Source organism: Oryzias latipes, chromosome 20, assembly GCF_002234675.1.
Source record: "Oryzias latipes chromosome 20, ASM223467v1".
Taxonomy (NCBI): domain Eukaryota; kingdom Metazoa; phylum Chordata; class Actinopteri; order Beloniformes; family Adrianichthyidae; genus Oryzias; species Oryzias latipes.
In genome coordinates this window covers 22142165-22166492 of record NC_019878.2, presented here as the reverse complement: position 1 = coordinate 22166492, position 24328 = coordinate 22142165, and the positions used below count along the sequence as shown (strand labels likewise).

Genomic DNA, 24328 nt, shown 5'->3' with positions numbered 1-24328 from the left:
GTGCAGTGCAGTCATTTGACATGATGGTAGCATAGATGGTAAAAAAGTACTTTGAGGAAGGAAAAAAAACAGGTTGAATCAATCAATGCAACATTTTGCAACAGGATTTGTTCGAGACAAGTGGCACGTGATTGGCTGCTGACAGGAGAAAGAAAGGTGGACAATTTGTTTGGAAAAGTCCAAGGTTGTGGCTTGAGTTTGTGTCTGTAGAACACAAAAAAACTCTTGGTTGTGTGTATGTGCTTTTATGAGAACCTCAAAAATATTTCTGAAGACAGAAAATATTTCTAACAAGCGTGCAAAATATTATTTTCAGCCAATAATGTTTTTCTTACACAAGGACATATTGGCATAAACCGAAAAGAATTCTGCACTTTTTTTCCAGGTGCACAAATTTTGTTTAACTTAATAACATGTGTGGACATTACTGCATCATTATGTATTATGCCCAAATTATATATATGTATAATTTGGGCATAATACATAATGATGCAGTGTATATATCTACATATATATATATATATATATATATATATATATATATATATATATATATATATATATATATATATATGTATATATAGGGCTGCATGATACGAGGAAAACTTGGGATATACAATATTAGTGATCAAAATTGCGAAGACGATGTAACTTGCCATATATGAACAAATTGCATAATAACTAAAAACATTTTTTCCATTGCATTGCAACAGTTTAATTTAAATAAGAGTCAACATGACTTAAAATACACTCCAAATGACCCTAGTCTACTTGGAGGCGAGCATCTAACATAAAAGGGGCCCATTCAATTGGTCAACAACATGAACGGATTCATCCAATAGGTCAACAATGTGAAGGCCTCCATCCGATTGATTGCATAAATTGATTTATTTGATTTGTTAAATACTTCGACCTGCCAGGCACATTTAAGGTAACCATTTATTGCATTTTTTGGCGTCTTTTGCAATATGCGTATTGCACAGCTTGATATTGTGATAAAGATAATTTTGAGATTTATTGTGCAATATATATATATATATATTGATTGTTTAATTTCTTATTTGATTGATTTATACTTTATTGACTCCAAGGGTGTCAATAAAGGTCCACAATGCAATGTGCTTTAAATTTTCACTTTTACCGAACAGATATTTTACACAAACAAACAAAAACAGCATGGATGGCATTTGATTTTGTTCTGAAACATTTTGACAGTGAAACATTAAGAAATGTTTTCCTGAAAATAAGTTTATTTGCTTGTCAAACTATAGGTCCTAAATTTGCAAGCCTAACCGATCATAATGTGAATTGTGATGTAAAGTATCAACAAAACAGTTTTTAAAGGTTTTATATGTAAATCCTTAAGATTCATAAAATCCATAAAATTATGTTAGTTTAGTTTACGATTTTCCATTACTAAAATGTGTCAAACACTCATAACATAAAAAACATGAACATAAAATTAGCACATCGCGTTGAGTTATCCACACAAAATGCCATTTTCCAGTTTTATTTTGTGATTCTTTTGGCGAATCCAGCAACTTATGAACTGAGACAAGTATTCTGAAAGTACAACCAAGTTAGTACAACTATGACGATGTGTTCATGGAATTTTGAGACCAAGAAACTCAGTCACATTCGACTCTGATTCTCACTGGGTAACTAACCCAGAGGCAGGCATGTCCAAAGTCCGGCTGTGGGGCAAATTTCAAATTTCTGCCAGCCTGCAACAAAGCCTCATGTCATAAAATCAATAATGTTTTTAGAAATAAAGTTTCTAAAAACTTTTTGGACTATTTCTTGATAGTGATTGGCTAAATTCCATTATAAGCTGTTGTAAATCTATGGGAATACTGTCGCAAGACCTTGTCACACGTTCCAGTTCATTTCTAAGATTCAAACTGGAAATAGGCTATTAAAAAGAAAAACTGACAGCATGAGGCATCAGGACAAGTGGAAATTCATAGTAATTTGGGGAAAAATGAAACTTTATGAAACTTCTATTGTAATGGAATACTTTTTGGTTTCTTTGCATAGTCTATTTGCATTTACTGTTATTCTAAGGGGTCAAAGAATTGGTTGGGCCTTACACATTTTCAGTTATAGTATTTCAAACAGTCACTTTATGTGTGTGGATCCACTACTTTACTGCTGTTATTTGCATCTTTTATTTCACTCATTTTTACTTGATTTTCCCTTCAAATTATGGTTAGTGGTTTGAGTTTCTGCTCTGCTTCTTCAGTAATCACACCAGATTGTAATTGCCAATCACACCATGAGTTTCTCTTTTGTTAATTCCTCTTAGTGTATAAAAGCTCATGGATTCAGGTCTTCAATGTTGCTGGTCTCTACGTTTTTGGTTGAAAGACTACAAGTCTAGAATCTTTCCATTTAAATATTGGTCAGTTTGTTTTAAATGGGTTCACTTGTTTAGCCTTTCTTTACCTTAGAATTGTATATCTATTAAGAAAAAGGGTTTATTTGAATTAATTTACTGTGTTTTACTTTAATATTAAGTCAAGTTTCTGTGAAATTACCTCCGACTTCCTGCAACGGAGTCTTTAACTAAAAGAAAATTCAAAATGATGACCTATTTATTCTGTTTAGTTTATATTTAGGCTTTTTTTCAGCTACTTTTAAAATCACATTTATGTGAAAAAATGAAATTTACCAGTGTGCATTTTAAATTAAAACTCAATTATCCAGGAATTCCAACATGTCTGTGTTTTGCAATCTTATTGACTAAATATTGTGTAACTTAGTTATCAACTACGAACCAAATCTAAAGTTCTGTCAGTCACAAACATGAAAAACCAATCATTGGATACTGAAGCTACTGAAGCTTCACATGGTGACAAAGCCAAGCACAAAAGCTGTCATTGCTGATCTTCAGCAAATATTTCTAGAAAGAGTAGGACCTAAACAATGACTGCATCCTTTAAGAGGAGCTGCTGCAGTCCCTGAGCGCCACACCTTCTGGACCTGCATGTCATTCATCATTTCAGCAGAAGAACAAGCAGCTGAAAGCAGTTTTCAAACACGGTTAGGGCTCCGCAAACTGATATCATTTGATTATTTGTCTCTGATTTAGCCTGAATCCCAGGATTATTTTCATTAGTGATGAATCTGCTGACTGTTTTCCCATTTGATCTATTAATCATTAAGTGTGTAAAGGATTATAAAAAGCCAAAGAAATCTCACACAGGTTGACACGACTGTGGAGCTCAAGAGGGATTCTGGGAAAGTGAGTCAGAATTCAGATGGGGTTGTATCTTAGTTTAATCTGCTTTCACAAAGAGTTTCTCCAATGTGTGTTTATCAAACGCATTTAAAAAAAAAAAGAAGTCATGGCCATGTAACTATCCAATCTTTTCGCAGCCTCATCGTCAAAAAAAGGAGGAGAAAAAAAAATCAAAGAAATGAAAATGTTAAAAGAAACTGAACAGCTTGCCTATTAAATCCTCAGTTTCCTTTAAGGAGAAAAAATTAATGAAAACCCTTCCTGATCTTTGACTGAATGCACTCCCATTAGAAATGTAGTCTTTCAGCAAATCTGAAGAGTAGGCCGAGCACTGAAAGCTAGAAAGACTGTGGGATCCAGCAGCAGCGCTTCCTGACACTTTGGCTGAACTTGCAGCTTCCAGCCTCAGCTCCATTTCTCTATTCAACTGCAGTGGGAAAACATTTCAGCCCGGCAACCTCTGACATTCAGGATGAAGTTCTCATTTGAGTGGAGGTGTGGTTTATCAACTGCCCCAACGCGTCAAACCGCAGCTCCTCTCATTCTATTCAGACGTTTCTGCAGGCAGCTGAGGAGAAACCAGGCCAGACTCATTTTTTTCTGCTCTGGTCAAAACCCAGAAAAGAGGAGAAAGATTCATTCCCTCGTATTTTCAGTCTGGTAAATGACCTCCGTCAGACAGCAATGAAAAGGTATTTGAATGGGAAGCAGCTAAATTCCTGCCAAGCAGAAGAATATCTTTTATTTTCTTAATCATTTTCATCTGTACTTTGGTTGAACTTCTATATTGACATTCACATGGCCTTCATGTATACATCCTTTCTGGTTAAAAGTATAAAACAATATGGGAAAAAAAGTATATTTTAACAAGAGTTTGAGTTCAGGTGCTTTTCTGCATGTTTTGATTCAATTTATTCAGCAATAAACAAGAATAATCAATATTTCTTTTATGTTTTTGTTCTTTTTACTTGCAAAAATTCTTTGTATCTGTCACAACCATTCCCTATTCCTTTAAATGGGTGTGTTCTCCAAAGGAACACTCAAAAAGTCTTCCTTCAGAAACAATGCAGCCGTATTTTTCCCTGTTTATAATAATTCATGGAGGTCACACAGATAAGTGGCGTGTTGCATATCAAGGGCGCTCTGCTGCTGTTTCAGTGTAACACCATATGTTAAGATGTTAGCCAAGACACTTGTAAACGAGAATTCATTAGCATCCCGCAACAGATGATGCAGCAGTGAGCCGTCACCTCCAGGCAGCATTATTGTTCATAAAACCCCAGAGAGAGCGCGCTTTCCTGGCGGAGCAGAGTCACAGTTTAACGCTCAGTTGCTCTTCACTGAAAGCAGAGGAGGATCTCTGCAGCGGCACACACGGAAACCACGGTGACGCCTTCCGAGAGGGTCACATTTTTACTTTATTCCACAAATTCCCTTGAAGTTTTTCTCCCTTTCATCGCAACAGAGAGCGCTTTTGTGATAAATGAAAAATCAGAAGAGCAACGGGCACCGGAACCATGAACACGCTAATGAAAGCAGGCTCTATTCTGTACGCCGTGGCCTCAGGAAAAAGCCTCACAACTCATAGACCACGTTTTTTTCTTTTTTCTTTTAGACCTCTAAGTTTGTCTCTGTTTGTGTGACTTTCTATGCTTCTCTGTCCCCATTCATCACCGGGATCAGGAACAGCCCTGCCTTTACTTTTTATCTATCACATCCACCTTTTCACCCAATAATTTACTCTGATCTTCCTTTCTAGTCCTCTACAAAGAGCATCCTTCTTTTAAAGACAGCAATCAAAGACATTTAACATAATAGATGTCAGGGAAAGAACAGAATATCTGTGTGATGTGTTAATGAAGCTCCACAGTTGTAAATATGTGGGACCCCATTCATTATGAGCAAAAATGGGATTTTAAAGACAGAATTAGCATATTCTATAATCCAGTCTGAAGAAATACACAAAAAAAGGCAGCAAAATATACACTATTGTTGAATAACTATAGAATGGATGATGATTCTTTGAACAAATATTGCAGTCACAAATGGCAGTGATATATATAATTATAATACGATGAACGGGAAAACTTTGATGCATGCAGCAAAACATGATTTTGTTTCCCAGAAAGGTCAAAAAGTCTGATGGAATGAAGAAGAAAGTGACCACACACAGAAAACGCCCACAGCTTTTTCCAAAAAAGTAAAAACACTCAGGCAGCATTCATCTGAATGAGGAGCTAAGTCAAGTCTGGAGCCTTTTGCAGTGTGAACGATTCTTTGAAGGGCAGCGGAATAACTCTGCTGTGTCTACCCTGCCATAAAATTGTGGTTAATGATCTGATTAACTATAAAACCATCCAAATAATGTACAAAGTCCACAGTAATCTGCTCCTTCACTACTTTTAGGATCCGTTTTACATTTTAGATTGCCAGAGTGACCTCAGGAGGTAAAAAAAAAATAAGAGTAAAAACCTTTACAAAAACTAGATCTATTGCTTGTAAGAGGTGAGTCTTTAAAAAAGTTTAATTGTGATATATGAAGGAGTAGTCCCTTGTTTCCATGGAAATATTAGAACTTAAATTTGAACTAGAAGACTCAGATGTTCAACCATTTAGTTTTTTTATCATAACAATAGTTTGGAATGTTTTATTTCTGATTTATTGTCTTGAAATTCAAGTAATTATATTGTTTTAAATGGAAATAAAGAGTAGGTAAACACGTTTTAACCAATACCTTTTCAGTTATCACTCATTGTTAGTTGTTTTTTTTTCATTTGCTATCTTGATACTAAAAAAACACAAATTACCTATGTGTCTATGGGGTGCTCGCTTTAGGGGGCATCACAGCAAATCATCTACCGCCTTCTAACCGTCTCCTTACTCACACCAACCACCCTCATGTCCTCCTTTACATCCACGAACCTCCTCTTTGGTCTCCCTTTGGACCTCTTACCTGGTGTCTCCAAACATCATCCATCATCATTTACCAACATCATCCCAGCGCGTCCAAACCACCTCCACCAGTTTCCCTGCATTCATCTCCAAAACAGCTGTTCCTCTGATGAATTAATTCCTGATTCTACCCACCCTGGTCACTCCCAAAGAAGGCCTCAACATCTTCAGCTCTGCTCCCTGTAACCACACTGTTCCTCTTCAGTTCCTCTCCTTCATACACAGATATTTTCTGCTGCTGACCTTCATTCCTGACCTTCATTCCTATCCTATCCTTTCACGTCTCTAGACCTTCTCTCTGCTCTTACTACAGATCACAATGTCATCTGCAGATATCATGATCCATAGAGATTCCTGTCTGGCCTCATCTATCAGTCTGTCCATCACCACAGCAAAAAAGGAGTTTGAAGCTGATCCTTGGTGCAGTCCCACCTTCACCTGGAACTTCTCCGTCACACCTACAGAACATCTCACCACTGTCTTCCAGTGGTGAGATGTCTCACACATGTCCTGAGCACCAACATTCTTCTGTCACTACAGACATCCTCATCCAACTCTTTGACCTATTTATGGACTTCTTCATTCTAACAGATTGTTGCTTCTTTTTTACCACATCTTCTAAATATATTTGCTCAAAAAGAAGAGAGTAAATTAAAAAAAAAGGCTATGGATTTATAACTCTTTTTAATCGCAATGCAGTTTAATGCAGTTCACCAAGTTGGTATTGAATGCAAACCAATCTTTATTGATATTAACGTCGAAAATAAAAAAAACATTCAAACTTCTTTCGACAAATATTTCTGGCTGTACAAAAAGATCTCATTTTCCTAACAGCTGCACCATAGAGGGAATTTTTATGGACCATGTCTTTCTTTATACTTGACCTAGCCCTTTTTAACATGTGTTAGTGCCATGTTTCATGAACTTCGGGTCTTTCTGTTCTGTCTTTTACCACAGATTTTTGGAAACAAACAGTGTTTGGTGAGGTCAAGATTGCAAACGACCATAGGTGACTAAGAGCTTTCTAATTGGCTCAATTCAAACCACTAGACCACAGCATTCATCCCTTCCTTCAGTCCGTCTTCCTATCTCTCTGGACTCTAATAAGCTTGACCCAAAAGTCTAACTTTTATCTTCTTCCTCCATCTCTCAGTAGATCACAGAGCTTCACCCCTCAGTCAGCAGCAGTGGCTCTAATAAATCTGTCGTCATGACTCAGCCTGATAACTACAGTAGCTGCATCCTGCAGAGAGCCCCCTCCGAATGCAGCTCTGTTGCTCGTCCTCATGTTTCTCGTTTCGTCTCAGAAGTTTAAATGCAAAGCCTTCACCTGCTGGGCCGCAAACCGCTCCGAGCTGTTTGTGCATTTGCAAAAGTTTAATGCTCAAAGACTGAGCGTTCATCAGTCACCGGCTGATATTTTTAGATTTAATTACTGAGCTTGCCCTTTGCTTCTTGCATTTATAGTCCTGCAAATGAATCCAACTGAGGTTTTGAATGAAATGTCATTTAAAACATTTTTCTTTAATGATTCAGTGACTTTTTTGGATTGAACGTCTAAACTACAGAGACAGTTTTTTTAATCTGGTTAGGATCTCCAGTGCTGGTCAGCTTTTGCTCAGTCCTCCAGAGGACCGATTAGGACATAACATAGCACTTCGATTGTCCAGAAAGTTCTCTCTACCAAGAAGTCTAAGTTGCTAGTCAGACTCATTCTTTAAATTTCCGCTTCTCAGTGTCTGTCCCCTGGTGTAATGCCTCTGTCTGAGCTTATAATGAGGTGTTACTGCTGGAGTCACAGGGCTCTGTGTGTTTAAAGCCTTTAATTATTTCCTGTTTTCAAAGCTAATCTGAAATGGAAAAAGGAAAAAATACAAAGGAGGGCAACAAATTTACCTTTGTTCCTCCTCTTTAAAGCCATTTTATTGGTACAAAACACGTACAAATAAAAACAAAACTAATGTAACTAGACTTTTAGAGTTTTGACAGATGTGGTTAATGTGAATCATGCTATCAGAACTGTAGATGTACTGTTGAAGGAGAAGAGATAAAGTATGGATTGTGTTCTGATTGTGATGATGTTTGTGCATTATGTTAGTAATGTGTTGCATGTCTGTGCAAAGCTGAAGTGAGAAGTCGCTTTACTCCACGTCAGAATCGGCTCACATTGGTCACTTTAACAGTCAGAGAGTTAGGGTATTCAGACAGTGTGCGTTCTTTAACCAGTGTTAAAGTGTTGAACTAAACATGTTTTTGACTATATGAGAACTGGACTGAGTAACTACTCCTCTGTTGCGTTTCATACAAGAAGTACCGTCAGCCCTAAGAAGCCAAAATCGTAAAGATTTTTCTTTTTTTTTTCATTTTTTGTTCCTTTCATGAAAATTGTTGAATGCCAAACATGTTTACACGATTTTTGTACAATTGAACATTTTCACGATTGGAAAGGAGCAGAAGTGAAGAATACAATTAGTTGTCTGCTCCCTTTTAAACATTGCATAATTTCTACATTTCTTACACCATCACCTGTGCTCAGATTTCACCCTTTTTTTTAGCGGGTTAACATTTTTCTTATTTAGTGCAAGTTATTAAAGTTATAAACTGACCAACCAAACGCCTCAATAAAAATTATTTGGTTCCACGTTAAACGTTCAAAACATTTGACAAATTTTGTTTAGCCTGTTTTTAGGGGTGGTGATGTAGACTTCCAACAAGCTCACTCCTGATTGTTAAGAGTGGTTGCCATAGAAACATTGACTTGGACCAATCACTGCTTGCTGACGTTGTCTGATTCCAACATGGTGGTGTCCGTATTGGGAAAAAATGGCAACTGAATTGACTTAATTTGGTTGGAGCCAGAAGTAAACCATTTTCAATGGGTGATGTCACACTCCCTCAGTCCAGTTCTCATTCACTGTCAATGGTTAAGGCTGATAAATCAAAGACAACAATCTAGAAAATACTCTGAAGCTGACCGTGTGCGAAGGATGTTGCAGAAGGGTCTACTCTCTTAAATTCAATTGAATCATTTATATTTCGATTCTGACTTTAGATAAACTTTAAATTAAACAAAAACCTTTTGTCAAAAATAACATAATGAGAATAAATATTGTGTTAGTACTTTTTTTTCCTTTTTCTTTAATCTGGTAAACTTTACTGTTCCAATAAATTAGTATCTAAAGGCCTCTAAGACTGCTTTTTGTATTAGACAGCCACTGCGGCTGATTAACACATCACTGAGATGCACTGCAGTGCAGACACAGAGACTGCATGTGCGTGACAAGGTGAGTAAATAATCTGTTCAGAATCACACAGCACATACAGAAATACTCTAATGAGAAAGCAAGGCAAAGAAAAGGGCAGCTCAGAAAATTCACCTTGTTCTCCATCGATTGCGTGGGGTAGATCATTTAAACAATTCAATTACATCAAAAGCCTTTGTAGCACCAAATTGATCCCCCCCTTTCTTCTGCTGTTCATTTGGTTTACACCTTCGGAACTTGTGCTGTGAAGAGTGAGCGCTTGTCGTATTCTGGTTGTGTTTGCTAAAGCGCCTCGGCTGGAAATCACATCCTACACGCCCATCGGTACCTGACAAAGACTGTTTGTGGGCTCAGCCATGCGCTGCTTACAGGTTGTGACTGGATGTTGGCCCGATTCCAGTTTGCGAGGCTTTGTGGTTAGAAGCAATAAACCCTGAAGAGCTTTGCTGAAAATATTTAATTTCCATGTGCCATTTCTGCTAATTCACTTTGAGAAACCCTTATTGAAATTTAGGAGAATTGATGATAATTGCGCTTAATTTTCTCGTTCTGGTTCAAGAGCCAAATTGTGTTTTGGATTTGTGGATTTCAAGTGTCTATTAAACTGAAGGCAGCATTCCTTGTAGTTGCAGTTGTACACTACAGTCTTTCTTCAAATAGCTTACAGAGAGACATGCCCATTCATCTCCTGCAGTCTTCCCATGTGCCATTTTCTCTCCTTCCATCTCCTCCATTTGCTCCATCATTTGAGGGTGTGAAGTGGTGTTTGAATTTGGTTCCTGGGCTTCTTTCTCTGCTGCCAGCAGCAGCTCGATGCCGAGCACAGAAAGAAATATGGGCCCACGGAACGATATTTCACTGGTGCTGCCTTGACATTGATGGATAGAGGATCATTAGACATTTGCCACTTTGCTTGGGCGTAGAGTTATTTTCAGCAATAATGCATGGGAGAGGGAGCAGAGGCTGGAGGAGGGCTCCTGGTACGATGGCAGAGAGCCATTGCTGCACGTTCTCTGCTGTTCTGAGTAGATCTGGAAGCAAATGTTGGAAGAGGCAAACACACATTTACATGATGCAACTAAAAGCTCAACCGAAACATGTTTCTTACACCATCAGTGACTAAACATGATAGAGATTATGACTTCAGTGCAGCTGAGAGAAGTACAACAATCCTGACCCAAACTCACACCGCCCCTGGCAACGCACCTTCAAGCGGCCGTTTTCAAACGACCATTTTTGGGTTCTACGTGTAAAACGTGTGGCTATTGAATGCTCGTTGATAGTTAAACCAGGTCGAACTTTGACCAAGCGGGGATTTGGTAGTGACGAATGGATGGCATCCCGTTTAATTCACTAAAGTGCCAACAGTTTGTAAATTGATCATGGAGGAGAAATTAATAATTGCAGTTTGTGCCTGGTTGGAATTCTATTACACCAAGTCTTTTTTTTATATCACAATGGAACTGTGAGAGAAAAGATTCACTGTGAATTGTGCTGTTTTAATTGAACTGCATGTTGTATGATAAATTGTTTTCATTCAAATACTTTTTATTGAACAGAACTTGACTTGGATGATTTTGCCCTACTGGAAGGTTCTTTCAGAGCCCAAATGAAAAGAGCTGAACTGAAATACATAATAATACAATACAAAACAAGCTGAGGATTTTATATATTCAAAGAAATTGAGACTCAAGGTTATCTCTGATGCATGTTATTTTAAAGTGAATACAACTACCAGCTTTGGTTAAGTAAGGTGTATAGATGACTCGTACAGTTTAAAGGCACAATCAATGCATAGAAGTTTATTGTTACTCTGGAGACGTGTCGTCATAGTCTTTTCCATATGCTATTTCACCAGGATCATTTTCCTTTTGTATGACTAGAGTGCTGGAAGTTCTAAACAACAATACTGGTTCATTGAAAATATCTGGTCTGTCATTAATTAATTAATCAATTAACCAGAGAAAATGTGAAAGAAGTAAAAAATTATATGCATCTCAAAAACAGACAGAATTTAAAATAGACTGAAGTAAAGATACAGTGTCTCTTTATGTTGAAAGGAACAGGTTGTAGCTGTTCAGCCTAATACGTAAAAATTCTATAAAAGTTTTTTTACTATCGCGCAGTGGGGGGGTTCACATTACATCTGAGCCGGGGGTGTTCGTGTCCCTGGGGGGTGGGTTCTGGTCCTTGCTCCTGAGTGCTGGGCCCCGCCAAATTTCCAACTGTGGCCGAGCCTGGTCGGGCCATATTTACAACACCCCTTGTGGGCCCTCTTTTTTCCCCGGGGTTCCCCCCTCCTGGGCGGGGGCGGCGGGCCCCCTGCCTCGCTCTTCCCTGGACCAACCGTGGGCCGGGCGGATGGCTGCCTGGAGTGCGGAGCGGGTCTCCCTTGGGGGGTCCTGGCTCGTACCTGGGGTTGGGGCGGGGGGATGCCCGGAACTCCTGGGTGGTGGTGGGGTGCTCGTCTGGGGCTGTGGGCGTCCTTCTCCGGTGGGGCCCTGCGTTGGGTTCTCCCGGCGCGGCGGGGGGGCTGCTCTCCTGGTCGGGCTGGGGCGGAGCTCTCTTTCCCTCCGTGCCTCCCTGCTCTCTGGCTCTGGGGGCCTTGCGGCGGCCCTGCTGGCCCTGGCCTGGGTGGCGGGCTTGGTCGCCCGGGCGGCGGTTGTTCCCTGTCGGTTCCCGTGTGGCGTTGGGGGGATTCCGGCTGCCGCTGCTGGTGCGGTGGGGGTCTTGGGGTGGGGATGGCTGGGCACTCTCCCTCCTTCTTTTCACGTTCCACCATCCATTTTAGAAGAACATAAACACTCACCTGGGCACAGGTGTTAGCTCACCTTTGTACTAACAGTTTGCATGACTGAATGACTGAAATATTTCACTTTAGTTGGATTTAAGGCATAAGTATGCGTGTGAACACTATCTGTTTTGTGTACATGTCGACAGGTGGACATTTTTGCAACTAACAGGTGTGTTTATAACATTTGAGTGTGTGTGTGGACAGGCTCCGCCCTTTATGTATTACATTTGAACCTTACCGTAATGATTAACAACCAGTAAACTTGTTGCTTTATGCTGCTTCATGGTCTTACCCCCCTTCCCCTCCTATTATCACCCCCTACCCCCCCTCTCTCTAACGTCCCTCTCTCTTCTTCCCCTCTTTCCTTTTCCGTCTGGTCCAACACCAAAGATTGTCAGACATGTTTGAAATTAATAAAGGTTGGCCTCAATTACAAAAGGGGTTTATTCAGGCATACCTTTGGTTTGTCTGAAGATTAATAACCCCTCTTGTTAAAGTAAAATATGTCCAACCCAAGAGGCCCTCAGCTCTCATCTGACTGCCCAGTTGTTGGACAGGACAAGTTAAAAAAAAAAAAAAAAAAAAAAAAAGTTTTTTTACTATAAAGAAAATGTCACATTACTATGGCTGTATGAAAATCCAGGACTGTTTTTTAAAAAAGAATTGAAGAATGCAGGACTTTTGGGCTTTGCCATCAACTCCTGATGAAGAGTTTGGCCTTTGTTGGTGACTTAAACCTCCAGAGCGTTTGGCTGTTTCAACTGAATCTGAACACACGCGCTGGTTGACCCTGAAGTGGCTAAAAAGTTTAAACAGGATGAAAACTTTGATGCAGTTTAGGCACACTTTGAGCAAAAACATCATGGTTATTGGATGAGCTCTATAGAACACGCGTACGGTAAAATATGACCCAGTTCGGAGCCAGATGATAGCTTGGACATGGAAAACAAAGATGTACATCTTGTCATCCTCAAGTTGATGTGTCAGAATGGAGCCGGGCAGGGAGCTTGTAGCTTCTACGTGTCTGCTAGCTTTTTCAAACAGCATTTCTTTTCCATTTCATTTTAATTCACAACAATATGAATAAAGAAACACTCAGTAATGTAATTTCAAAGTTAGTTTCTTTAAATATGACATCCATATATAACCCTAATAACCCTTACATAAAAAACTGATTTTGAGGCAGTACATTAACTCTTGTGCTGTCCTAGGCACTTTAACGTTGGGAGTTGGGTCATCTAGACCCACTAGACAGTGCTCTGAACCTTTTTTCTTCAATGATTTGTGATCTTCACTGGTGTCCATGGATTACATGAAATCTTTCCACCTTTATCCACCTTTGTCATGGTAGGGAGAACACGTCATTTTAAGGGTGGGGTCATCCAAGATAGCACAAGGGTTAAGAAGCAGCTGTTATCACCAAGAGATATTTTCTGATTTAGGAATATCTTACAATCTATGTTCAAAACAAACTTTTACAAAAATATTTTTTACAAGAAGAAGAAATTTAGATACATTAATTGAACACTAGATTTAAGTAACATTGCTAACTAAATGCAACGAATCATCCTTCACTACTGTCTTTTTTATTTCTATAAAACCTATATAGGTCTATAAGAGTTGGGGAATTGCATCAGACATGGTGGCAATGCTGCTGGGCGGTCAAAGAGTTTCTTTTTTTCCTTTCTTATTTATGTATGTTTGGAGTGTTACTGTTGACTGTGTATCTTCAACTTTATTCCTAACAATAAGTAATGCACCATCAGACGAATGGAAAAATAAGAATTCCACAAGTAGCTAATGGTTTATTCACAACTTATTCTTTGGAAATAAAGGTTTAATGTATGAGTTCAATTAAAAATGTGAATTATTTAAGAAAAAAGGCACATTAAAGAAACAAGAGAAAATCTGCAGACATTAGCTGCAAACTGTACACAGGTTTGCTGGCGAACTGCTCATGTTAGGTCATGTATGCTTCAGGGATTGTTCAGGTAGAACCAAAAATAGTTGCCGCAGGTGATGAGTTAAAGACGTGTCAACAAATTGATCCTTACATGAATGCACTGGAGTTTGATTACAGGTAAATATTGTCAGAAAGGAAATCAGTAGTGCTCTGGGATTGACTGGTGGCTTGTCCAGATTGTACCTTATCTTGGCTCAAAGATGGCTCCAGAAACCCCACATTTCTCTACCCTGAACAAAGTGCAAATTGATAATGGATAATTGGATGTTATTGGTGACTGTGTAATTTATACTTTGTACCTAAAAATAAGAAACGCACCATCAGATAAATGAAAAATAGAATAAAACACAACTAGCTAAAATATTTTTCAGGGGTAGTGCATATGTTTTCTCCGAAACTCAGCAGGTTTGGACGTTGATAATTTTTCAAAGGTTATCTTTGTGTAGTGTTTTAGTTTGATGACCTTCCTGGATTGAAAAGACACATCTTCCTTCCAGTGCAAATTTTCTTACACATGTTCATATTGCAATTATTTGTTGTTTTCGCCGTCCCTTCCATCAGCACTGACTAAGACTCCTCCCCTTTTTTCTCTGCAGTGATGGTTCTGCTAATCGTGACAATGCGCCGCAGGAAGAAGGAGCCTCTCATTCTGGAAGAGGAGAGGGACGTCCGAGAGAACATTGTTCGCTATGATGACGAGGGAGGGGGCGAGGAAGACACGGAGGCCTTTGACATGGTCACCCTGCGCAACCTTAATGTCATCAGAGACCCCAACGTGCGGCGAGATGTCACCCCTGACACCCCCACCTTCTTTCATTACCCGTCAGCCTCCCGCCCAGCTTACAAGAACCTTCCAGACAACGTGGTATTTCGAGAGTTTATCTGGGAGCGGCTGAAGGATGCCGATGTGGACCCATCGGCGCCCCCTTACGACTCTCTGCAAACGTACGCCTTTGAAGGCAGCGGCTCAGTGGCAGAGTCGCTAAGCTCACTGGAGTCGTTAAGTACGGACTCGGATCAGAACTATGACTACCTCAGCAACTGGGGCCCACGCTTTAAGAAGCTGGCCGATCTATACGGCAACAGCGAAGGTGCCAGCGTCTTCTCATAGCCCCTAAATGTGTCTCGTAACATCTCTTGGACTTTCAAATGTTTGAGTAAATTATTGTCAGAGAAAATGAATTTGTCTGCCTCGGTGCTTGGAAAGAAAGATTCAAAGACAAGACAAGAGATTGAAAGAAAAACGCTGTGACTTCAAAGGTCTTTGGTTTGTTTACCTACCTGTTTGGATTTTCAAAAGCCCGCCATGGTGAGTTTTGACACAGACTTCAAAAGTGGCTTGACTGTGGAAGAAACCTTGTGTGAAAAAGACATTAAAGGTTTCAGATTTTGGGTTGAGTCCAAATGTTGACTCCAGAATGCATTACATGTCGGAGTGTTTTTTTACGGGGAGGCACCTGTCCTTTCATTCCAGAGATGGGCGCAGGCCCAGCACTCCTGCTTTGATGCATTCCTTTGCCATCCTTGTGCTAGAAAAACATTAAAGTTTCTCATGAAATGCGGCCTCTCTGGCAGCTAGTCGGCAGTCACGTGACTGCCCATGTGAAACGCCAGAAAGGTTTTTAATGCTGTTTTATTTATTTTTTTTCCGGCTTTCTTTGTTGAAAAAATGTTTTTTTCCATAAACATTTCCATTTGGAACCACATGTAGAACGACTCGGTCACAGGAAGTGCACCTGTGCACAAACAGTTCAGTATAATGAAGTAGTACATGTGCAAAGGAAGTGATGTGGATGATGAAGAGGAAGCGGTTTGTTCCCTCCAAAGCAAAACACAATTTCTCTTCTAACAAAACATTCTGCAGATGTTGCGATGTAGTGTGTGTCTCTGTCTGTTTCTTCTTCCACCTTTCTATTGCCAAGTCCAATGTATAATTTCTCAGCGATTATCTGTCAGGATTTAGTTGTTCTGCTTTTGTAAGAAGCAAGTGGACCTTAGAACCTTTTTCTACTCTTGAAAGTTGTACTGATGGATCTGTCCTTATTGTGCTTGAGATTCGCGCTACCTAGACTCTAGAAAGACAAAAAAAATAACTTTCTGAAGTGACAGTGCTTACTGGGTGAAGTTGCAGTTTGTAAGTAAATACATTTTGCTTCTATAGTTTGCAGAATACAACATTTACTGTTAATGAACAATGAAGGAAGAACACATTTTGATCTGAGGACACACTGTATGATAATCATATGTGCCATTTTTTTCATCTTAAAATTATTATCCTAGTATTAGTTGTACAAACGTGCAACTAATATGTATTCTTATTTATAATAAAGAGCCGGAACTGTGCGAATTCTGTTTTTATCCAATTGCTGAAAATAAAATTTACATTCAGTTCCTTTAAGGTCTGCAGAATTTTATTTCGAAGCTGTGTCACACAGCCACTATGTACGTTTTGTCCATATTGCACAGATGAAAATGGGTCATAAATGGTCATACGTAAATACACGTAAAAAAAAAGAAAAGTTCTGGTCTTTATTTGAAATTTCCACAGGTGTATCACGAATGAACCATGTTAAAACCATGGAAGTACAAATAAAACACGCAAAGAACACGTAAATCAATGTAGAGCATGAAGTGTGCGTGATTATTGCGCTGTTTATGTGCAATTCATTGGTGATTTGGGCGTCACTTGTATAATTTGAATGTGGTATGTGCATTTACACGATGTAAAAGATATAAATCCATGGTACATGCTTGAAAAGTCAGACATAATGTGGAACAGTCGTGGAAAGCCACAAATTTGCAGATGCATCTAGCATAAAATAAGCAGATTGCGTAAGATTTACATAATAATCGCGTATAAACTATGTAAATTATACTTTACGTAAGCTGCGTAATTCTCAACCAACCAAAAAACACCTCAGAAGGGCTAGAAGCACTTATAAAATTACGTGTATCACGCATGTTACACGAAAGATCGAAATGTAATAAGTGGAAAATGCGCAAAATGTTCTTGAGACATTTTTGTGATGATGGAGGATAAATATAAAGAAAAGTAAACTTAAAATTGAAGTTTAAAGAATTTCTTTATTCAAGATATTGTGAATCAGGAGTAGAAGAAAAAAATGCAGTTTGAAAAAGCTTGTAGTTATAAGCTACAATCGGTAGGCCAAAAATTCCCAAGTTTCAGTCTAGATTTTCTCTATTCCTCTCCTACATCATCAAAAAAATTCTAAAAGAACATGTCAAAAACACAGAACAGAACACATTTTTCTTTGGAGTGGATGTATAAACATTCAAAGATTGTCAAAATTCTCTAATGACAAGTTATAAGTGTATATAAAATAATGAAATGACAGAGTTGGAGAGATTTGTTCTCATCTCTGTTCAAAAGGAATATAATAAAGGTCTGGACATTTTGAAACTTCACAAGGAGATCTGAGGACTCTTTTAAAGTTAGTCATGGATTGGTTGAGAGTTTAAACACAGCATCTCTTGTAACTGGCCAAATTACAGAGAGTGCATTCTGAATGTGACAGTGATACCACTGCTGCCTGTTTCAGCCATCAGTTAGGTGGTAACTGCGCTATTTTGCAATCATTTACTCAGTATTCTATGTTGGTACAAGAATCTAGAGACTATAAACATCTGAATGAAGACATTCAAATATACTCCGTGTAATTAGGGACTAGTCTTTGCATCATTAAACTTTCTCAAATTCCCAAAGACAACAAACACTCAGGGTTCAGGGTGTTCAGCAATAGTTAATGCCTCATTGACGGCCCTTGCCTGATAAGTATTCTGGCAGTGAAGACACCAGACTGAAGTCATGGGGGAATCCACATGACGGAAGAAATGGTTTTAAAATGCATCTCTAATCCAAGTCCAATCAAATTTCTCTCAATGATTGCACTCGTATTGCACTTTTCTGAACCATTTAGGTTAAAGTGAAGCTGTAATGGTCCTTAGGTTAAAATTAAAGTGTAATTCTACAACATATTTATTCATTGTCAGTGTTGTTCCAGCAATTACACCCAAATCTTGTTGATAGCTCCTGGATTGGATCGTTTACTGCCTGCTGATTGTACTCTTGTCATAGTAATTTAAGTCTAGTTGGCTGTATACTTAGAACGACAGATTCAGGTAAACCATATTTTTAGGAACGTTAAAAAACACAAGACAAAGAATCAACTTACCTCAGTATGCCCGTTTTTTAACATTAAAAATATGTTTAGCAGGATGTGAATCTGAGTCCTCAGAATGTGAAAGTCATCATAAATAAATTTATCAACAAATACTGTTGAAAACAGGTAATCAACAACAAGCAAGGAAACGATAAGTAGCCTTGCGATGTGTGAAGTAGGGTGTGTCAGTGTGCCATTTCCTTCTCTGAGGCGTCTGTGTTACTGCTCCACGTCTTGAGGTGGTTGAGAGGCGAATGAGAGGTAGATCGGAACGATGGTACATCTGTGTGAATCTGCAACACCGGCGACGTCTAAATAAAACACGCTCTTTAATATACTGGAACTCTATGCCTGTTTGCAGTATGATCAGCATGAATATCAGCATTTCAGCGCAAAGCTGCCTTTTTGTGATTCAAAATTTGCTGGATATACATTAATTGTGTAAACCATTGAAGAGCTACAATAGGTAAAAAAATGTCAACAAAGTGTTGCAGGGTAAAAAAATCATTGACAATACGACTGCAGAGGAGCTTTTTACAAAAGGAAAACACAGTTTGATTAGCATGTGTTTATTTTTTTCGATTTAATACTGAGATCAAATTTAACGCAGTTCAAAACCACCTTCATAAAAATATTTGTCTTGAGCGCTAAACTAGAAAATTCTCGCTTAGTGAAAGTGCAAAAAGGAGAAACCTGTGTGGGGCGTACAGGAAATATCAAGATTGTTGCCCACTCCATGAGCTAGTAGAACCAAATGTTGGTACAGATTTTTTTTCCAATTGGCATGAGGTGTGTAGCAGGTCTTGGTGAAAACTTATACAACAAGTAAAGGTGAAAGAGGTAAGTTGCATGCATGTACTGCAGTACCGACTTTTCATTTTTAATTTTCTTGCACAGCCCACAGTATTTGAGGACGTTACTGCTGTTCACGTGATAACTGTGTGCTCCTTGTGTGCAACCTGACTGTTTAGAAATGAGCAAATAAGTGTAGTTTTTGTGGACATCCTCTAGCCATCACATGCACACCCCGTGCATGCGACATTTGCGTGCAGTCAGTAAGGGGCCAGTATTTGCATATTACTAATGACTAGATATAAGGGCCCCGTATAAGGGCATTACTCATACATCACAAGTGTGTGCAACTTCATTGGCCTTACTTCACGATACGCTTACCACATTGAAAATCTATGTTCAATGCCATGAGGTGGTCGTTTTAACACACACACATTTGCTTTTCCCCTAAATGTGCAACTGCTCCTCTCTACAACCTTCCATATATCTGAACAACCCAAAAGCTAGCAGTAGCCATACACGTCAACCCCCGTGCCGATGCATGTGCCTAAGGCTTATGATGCGCTGTGCAGAACACAGACATGCGGTTTCTAAAATATAGTTTATGCGTTTGTCTCCAGTTGTTTTTTTCAACAGCTGATGTTTAGTTTAAACGCTCTGGTCTGCTCCATTTTAAGTCATAAAAACTGATGATGTGTTCTTTCATCACAAATCAGACAGCTGGCACTTTTTCAATAGATTTGAACTGTACACTTTCAGGCTGTTGTTACCCTCCTGTGTTTTCCTTCTCACGTCTCACAGATAACAGGTTTTGACAACAAGGAGTCTTAAGGTAACGCCCTCCCCCTTTGGTGCCGCAGTTGTGCAGCGCTCTATGGATGGGCAAAGGGGATCAGATTTCTACACCCCTGGGGAGGTGTAGGAAAAAAGGATCAAAGACGGACTTGGATTTTAGATTTTCAGAGGTGCTCACTATTTCTCACACTACTGCTGATTAATGGGAGAATTTGCAGCAGCGCCTGGCTGACACCTCACAAGAACAAAAAGAACACAGATGGTCATAAAGAGCCACAAAAGATGAAGGACGCGCTGCTTCTCCTTAAATTTAACAACATAGAATTAGTCCACAATGACATGAAAAATCGGGAGGAAATAGATAAAAATAAGTTAGTCTTGTGTCATGATGCTGAAAACAACCTAGTTTTAAAGAGTAAATATCAGTTTTGCTGTTGCAAGAGCATTTACAATGATGAAATGTTAGACTTAGCATTTTTATGTTGTTAAAAAATATTTCTTTTGAACTGAGTTACATGAATTTATGTCAAAAAGAAAACAACTTGTGTCAAGTTCTGTTTCTGGCAATCAGAGGTTTATGAATGCCGCTCAGAGTTTATTGTAATTCACAGTGATGCAATGGACTGCAATGAAATTATGAATCTGTGCTGGGTAAACATGTCGTCTCCTTACAGGTATCAACATGGTTTGCAAAGCTTTGAACCCAACACAGACAAAACATCTAAGATGATCTGAGCGTGACGAAGTGTCTGCTCAATATGATGGGGTTCACTCAAACATTCAGTAAAAATGTTAATTTATCTGTATCCAGTAGAAAAAGCTCTGCCAAAAGGCACAGTTAAACCTCCCAGTCACCAAGTGAGTTTGGGGGGGTTTGTGGCAAAACAGAGACGAAAATTGCATGAAAGTTTCTTGATAATGTTCTACTCTTTGAATGGATGTCATTATTTTGGCATAAGAGGCCACGTTTTTCTATTCATTTTTGCTAGTTGAATGAGTTTTAGCATATTCATTATAGGAACAAATCCCATCTTCATAAGCCCCTAAACATTTTCTATATTTTTTCTGTAATTTTGAACCGCCTTGTCAGAAGGGAAACATTCAAAGTATACATTTCAGAGTTCACAAAGGCATCTCTGCTCCCTGAGGCTGTTATACATGTTCTGGGGTATTTGCTGCCAGCTTTTTGTGGCGAGATGCAGAGCTGCCAAGCTTTCCTTTATGGAAGCTAACTGACGGTGACTCGAACACATGGGTCTAATGTAAACTCCTGTCCTGATAGCGACTGTGACCAGATTTTGATTTCGATTGGCCAGCTGTCAATCAAAATCAGGGGAAAGTGTCTTAAACGCCTGCTGCCTGAAGTACTCATGTGAAATCAGGGACCTTCTGTTATCAGGCGCTCCATCGGGACCTCAACTGATTGCTTGTGTTGGCCCTGTCGCCTCGGCTGCGGAGGCCCCGGCCAGCTACAGGCACTTCACTCGATTCTTATCATAACCATGCATCATCAGCAAATTGCCCTGACGAAGAGGGGCCCATTTTCAGAGACTCTCAGCGAGATGAGGAACACGCTTTCCCTCAGATTGTCTGCTGGAACGCCTCTAATAGAGTCTGACCTTGTGGCTGCCTGTTAAAGAAATCATTCTCTGCAGTTGCCTTTTGGCTCCACATAAAGCTCAGCTGTTTGCCAGGCACTTTCAAACTCTTCTGTTACGTTAACGTTGTTTATAACTCTTGGAGACAATTATCGCTGAAAAATATTAATTCATTTTAAGCCTTTTGGCTTAATTGAGACAAAATTCCACCAAATTCACGAGGATGAGATGCTATCTTCTTTAACGCAGAGGGTGAGAAATCCAATGAAATATCAGCTTAAGCCAAAGCCAAAGGGTGTGTGAATCCATGCATATTTATGCGTTTTTGGTGAATATTTATTTCTGCACTTACCCGATGCTAAAAAAACAAAAAAAAACCAAAGAGGGTCTGACTGTGTTTTCTTGCAGAAAAACGAAATAAATAATGTGCTGGCCATCAATCCCTGGGTGCATGTTTGTGCAAAAAGGGACCCCCACTCCTGCGTCAGCTGGTCCTTTTGAAAAAGAAAGGGGGGCGGGGGTGTAAGTAAGATCAAAGGCCGTTGCAACACCATGTTTTATTCTGTCTTTCTCTGCATTTCTTACAGTTTGTCTGCCTTCAGCGAAAGAAAAGTTAGAACTCCACTAAAATTAGACTGGTCCCAGACCTGGCCACTATAAATAATTCTCTTGGGGGGGTGGGGGGTTGCTTTGTGTGTGAGTCCAACTGCTTGCCTTCTAAGCGCCTCAGGAAGAAGCAGAGAGACCAAAAGCAGTGGTAAGATTAGAGTGACGGGGCGTAAAAGAAAAAATGTATGAAGCCAATTAGGTAATGAATCACTTTTGATCCGTGACTGATGCATCTCTGTGGGTGAACCGGCCACAAGAGGTGAGCGGAGAAAAGGTTCGGCATGATCTGCAAACATCAGAAAGTATTTTAGCTTTCAGACGCCGCTGTGATTGTTTTGAAACATCAAGCACAACAAGGTGATTATGAGAACAATGCAGCAGTTGTTCCTCACAAGTTGTGCTGATTGAAATTATGAATCACCAAACAACCTGTTGGAGAAAATTGATGCACATTTTGCTGTTTTCTATGAGGAAGCAGCATGAGTTCTAAAGGAGTTTTCTAACTAACAAGCAATTTGACGGTTGGGGATACTCCACCTTCACAGAAAGTCCAGCATCTAAAAATAAATTTTAGGCATCAGTTCAGCATATCTGGCAACATTTGACAAAAAATTTAAGCTCCTATGATACTGACGCATTTCGCCCTAGCTTGATCAGAGTTTATTTATTTAGATAAGTTTTCCAAATTCTGGCTTGGCTCAAACAAGCAAGCCTTCATGCTTAAAAAGCTGGTCCTCAATTCACTTTGGCTTCGGCTGATGATTTACTTCAGTGGCGATGCAATGAGGACCAGAGAGACAAAGAAAAGCAAACGGCAGAAAGTATATGAGAAGAGGGGGAAGATTCTTAAAGAAGAAATCTGTGGCTTCAAGAAGTCAAAAGCTCTAATCACCAATCATTCTTTCTCTGATATCTTTTTTTAACATCTTCTTTATAATACTATTTTGTCATACTGGGATCTTCCTGACACGTATTGCCTGCCTGCTGCAAGGCATTGATATCAGATGAAAAGGTATAAACCGGAAAATGATAAATCATCAGAATCGGGATGGGATTATGTAAGCTTCCTTCCACTCCCTTTCAAGCATTCTTTGATTTAATATCTAATTATCCAAAGCTTGATACGTCTTGGAATTAACGTAAAAATGCTTATTATACAGTTTTGTGCATCATTTCAAATACAAAAAATACTGTTTTTGTAGTACAAGTTATTCTAGTTATGAACTGACCAATGAGACGTCTCAGTAAATGAAAGTGGAGCCTGCTGGCCCCCGTGTCCAACATTAAAAACGTTTGACAGATTTCATGTAGCCCACTTTCAAATGGTAGTTAGTGTGTGGACTTCCAACAAGCTCAATCCTAATTAGTGAGAGTGGTTGCCATAGAAACGTTAACTCAGACCGACCAATCACTGCTTACTGACGATATATCTGGCTCCAACATGGCAGCCTCCTTCAATGGCAACTGAGTTGACTTCCTTTAGTTGGAGCTGGAAGTGAGCCATTTTTTTATGGGTGACATCACACTCACTCAGTCCGATTGTCATACACGGTCAATGAAAGAACCACAAAAAAGTTGGACATCGTGCAGTGAAGTGGTCCAGGTTCTTTCATTGTACCATAGTCAGACGACTCATGGCATGAATTTGTGTCCTTCCCTGGCTTTTTAATTTCGCTATGGTCAAATTTAATATTAGACAACGCTGCTACTAAATGAGCAGCGGTTGGAACCACATTGTTTTTCCAGAAACTTTTTGGCATTAGTCTTAGTTATCCCAGAGAAGGTTAGATGTTAATGCAAACCAATTCAAATGTAGGTATACAATTTATCAGCATTCCTAGCTAGTCCCAAGTGATGCTGAACTTTCTAAGAAGCTTCCCTCCCCGTGATTCACATATTTATATAAACAGGTTTGCAGTAAACAAATATTGAAGCTTTCTCAAGCTTCTGACTTCGGCTGAGATTTCTAATGTAGGAATCTCAGCATAATTTAACAGCCACTGAAGCTTCAGCTAAAGGGGCTATTTATTGGACTACAAACCCACATGTGCACTGTTCTGCTTTCATCATCTTTAGTCAAGCCCAACTACGAAACACCTATCATGATGAGTTTCTTTGGATAGAAGAATGGCTCTACATC

General features: G+C 39.3%; 1 protein-coding gene across 1 annotated transcript in view; it reads left to right on the top strand.

Moving 5' to 3' along the window:
• The window catches only part of cdh7 (cadherin 7), a 174371-nt gene extending 157760 nt beyond the window's left edge, over nt 1-16611 (top strand). Inside the window, exon 12 of the mRNA XM_023950079.1 lies at nt 14810-16611. Within this exon, the coding sequence (XP_023805847.1) occupies nt 14810-15324 (515 nt within the window). The 3' untranslated portion in view covers nt 15325-16611. The remainder of the gene's footprint in view (nt 1-14809) is intronic.
• Nucleotides 16612-24328: the final 7717 nt, after the last annotated feature.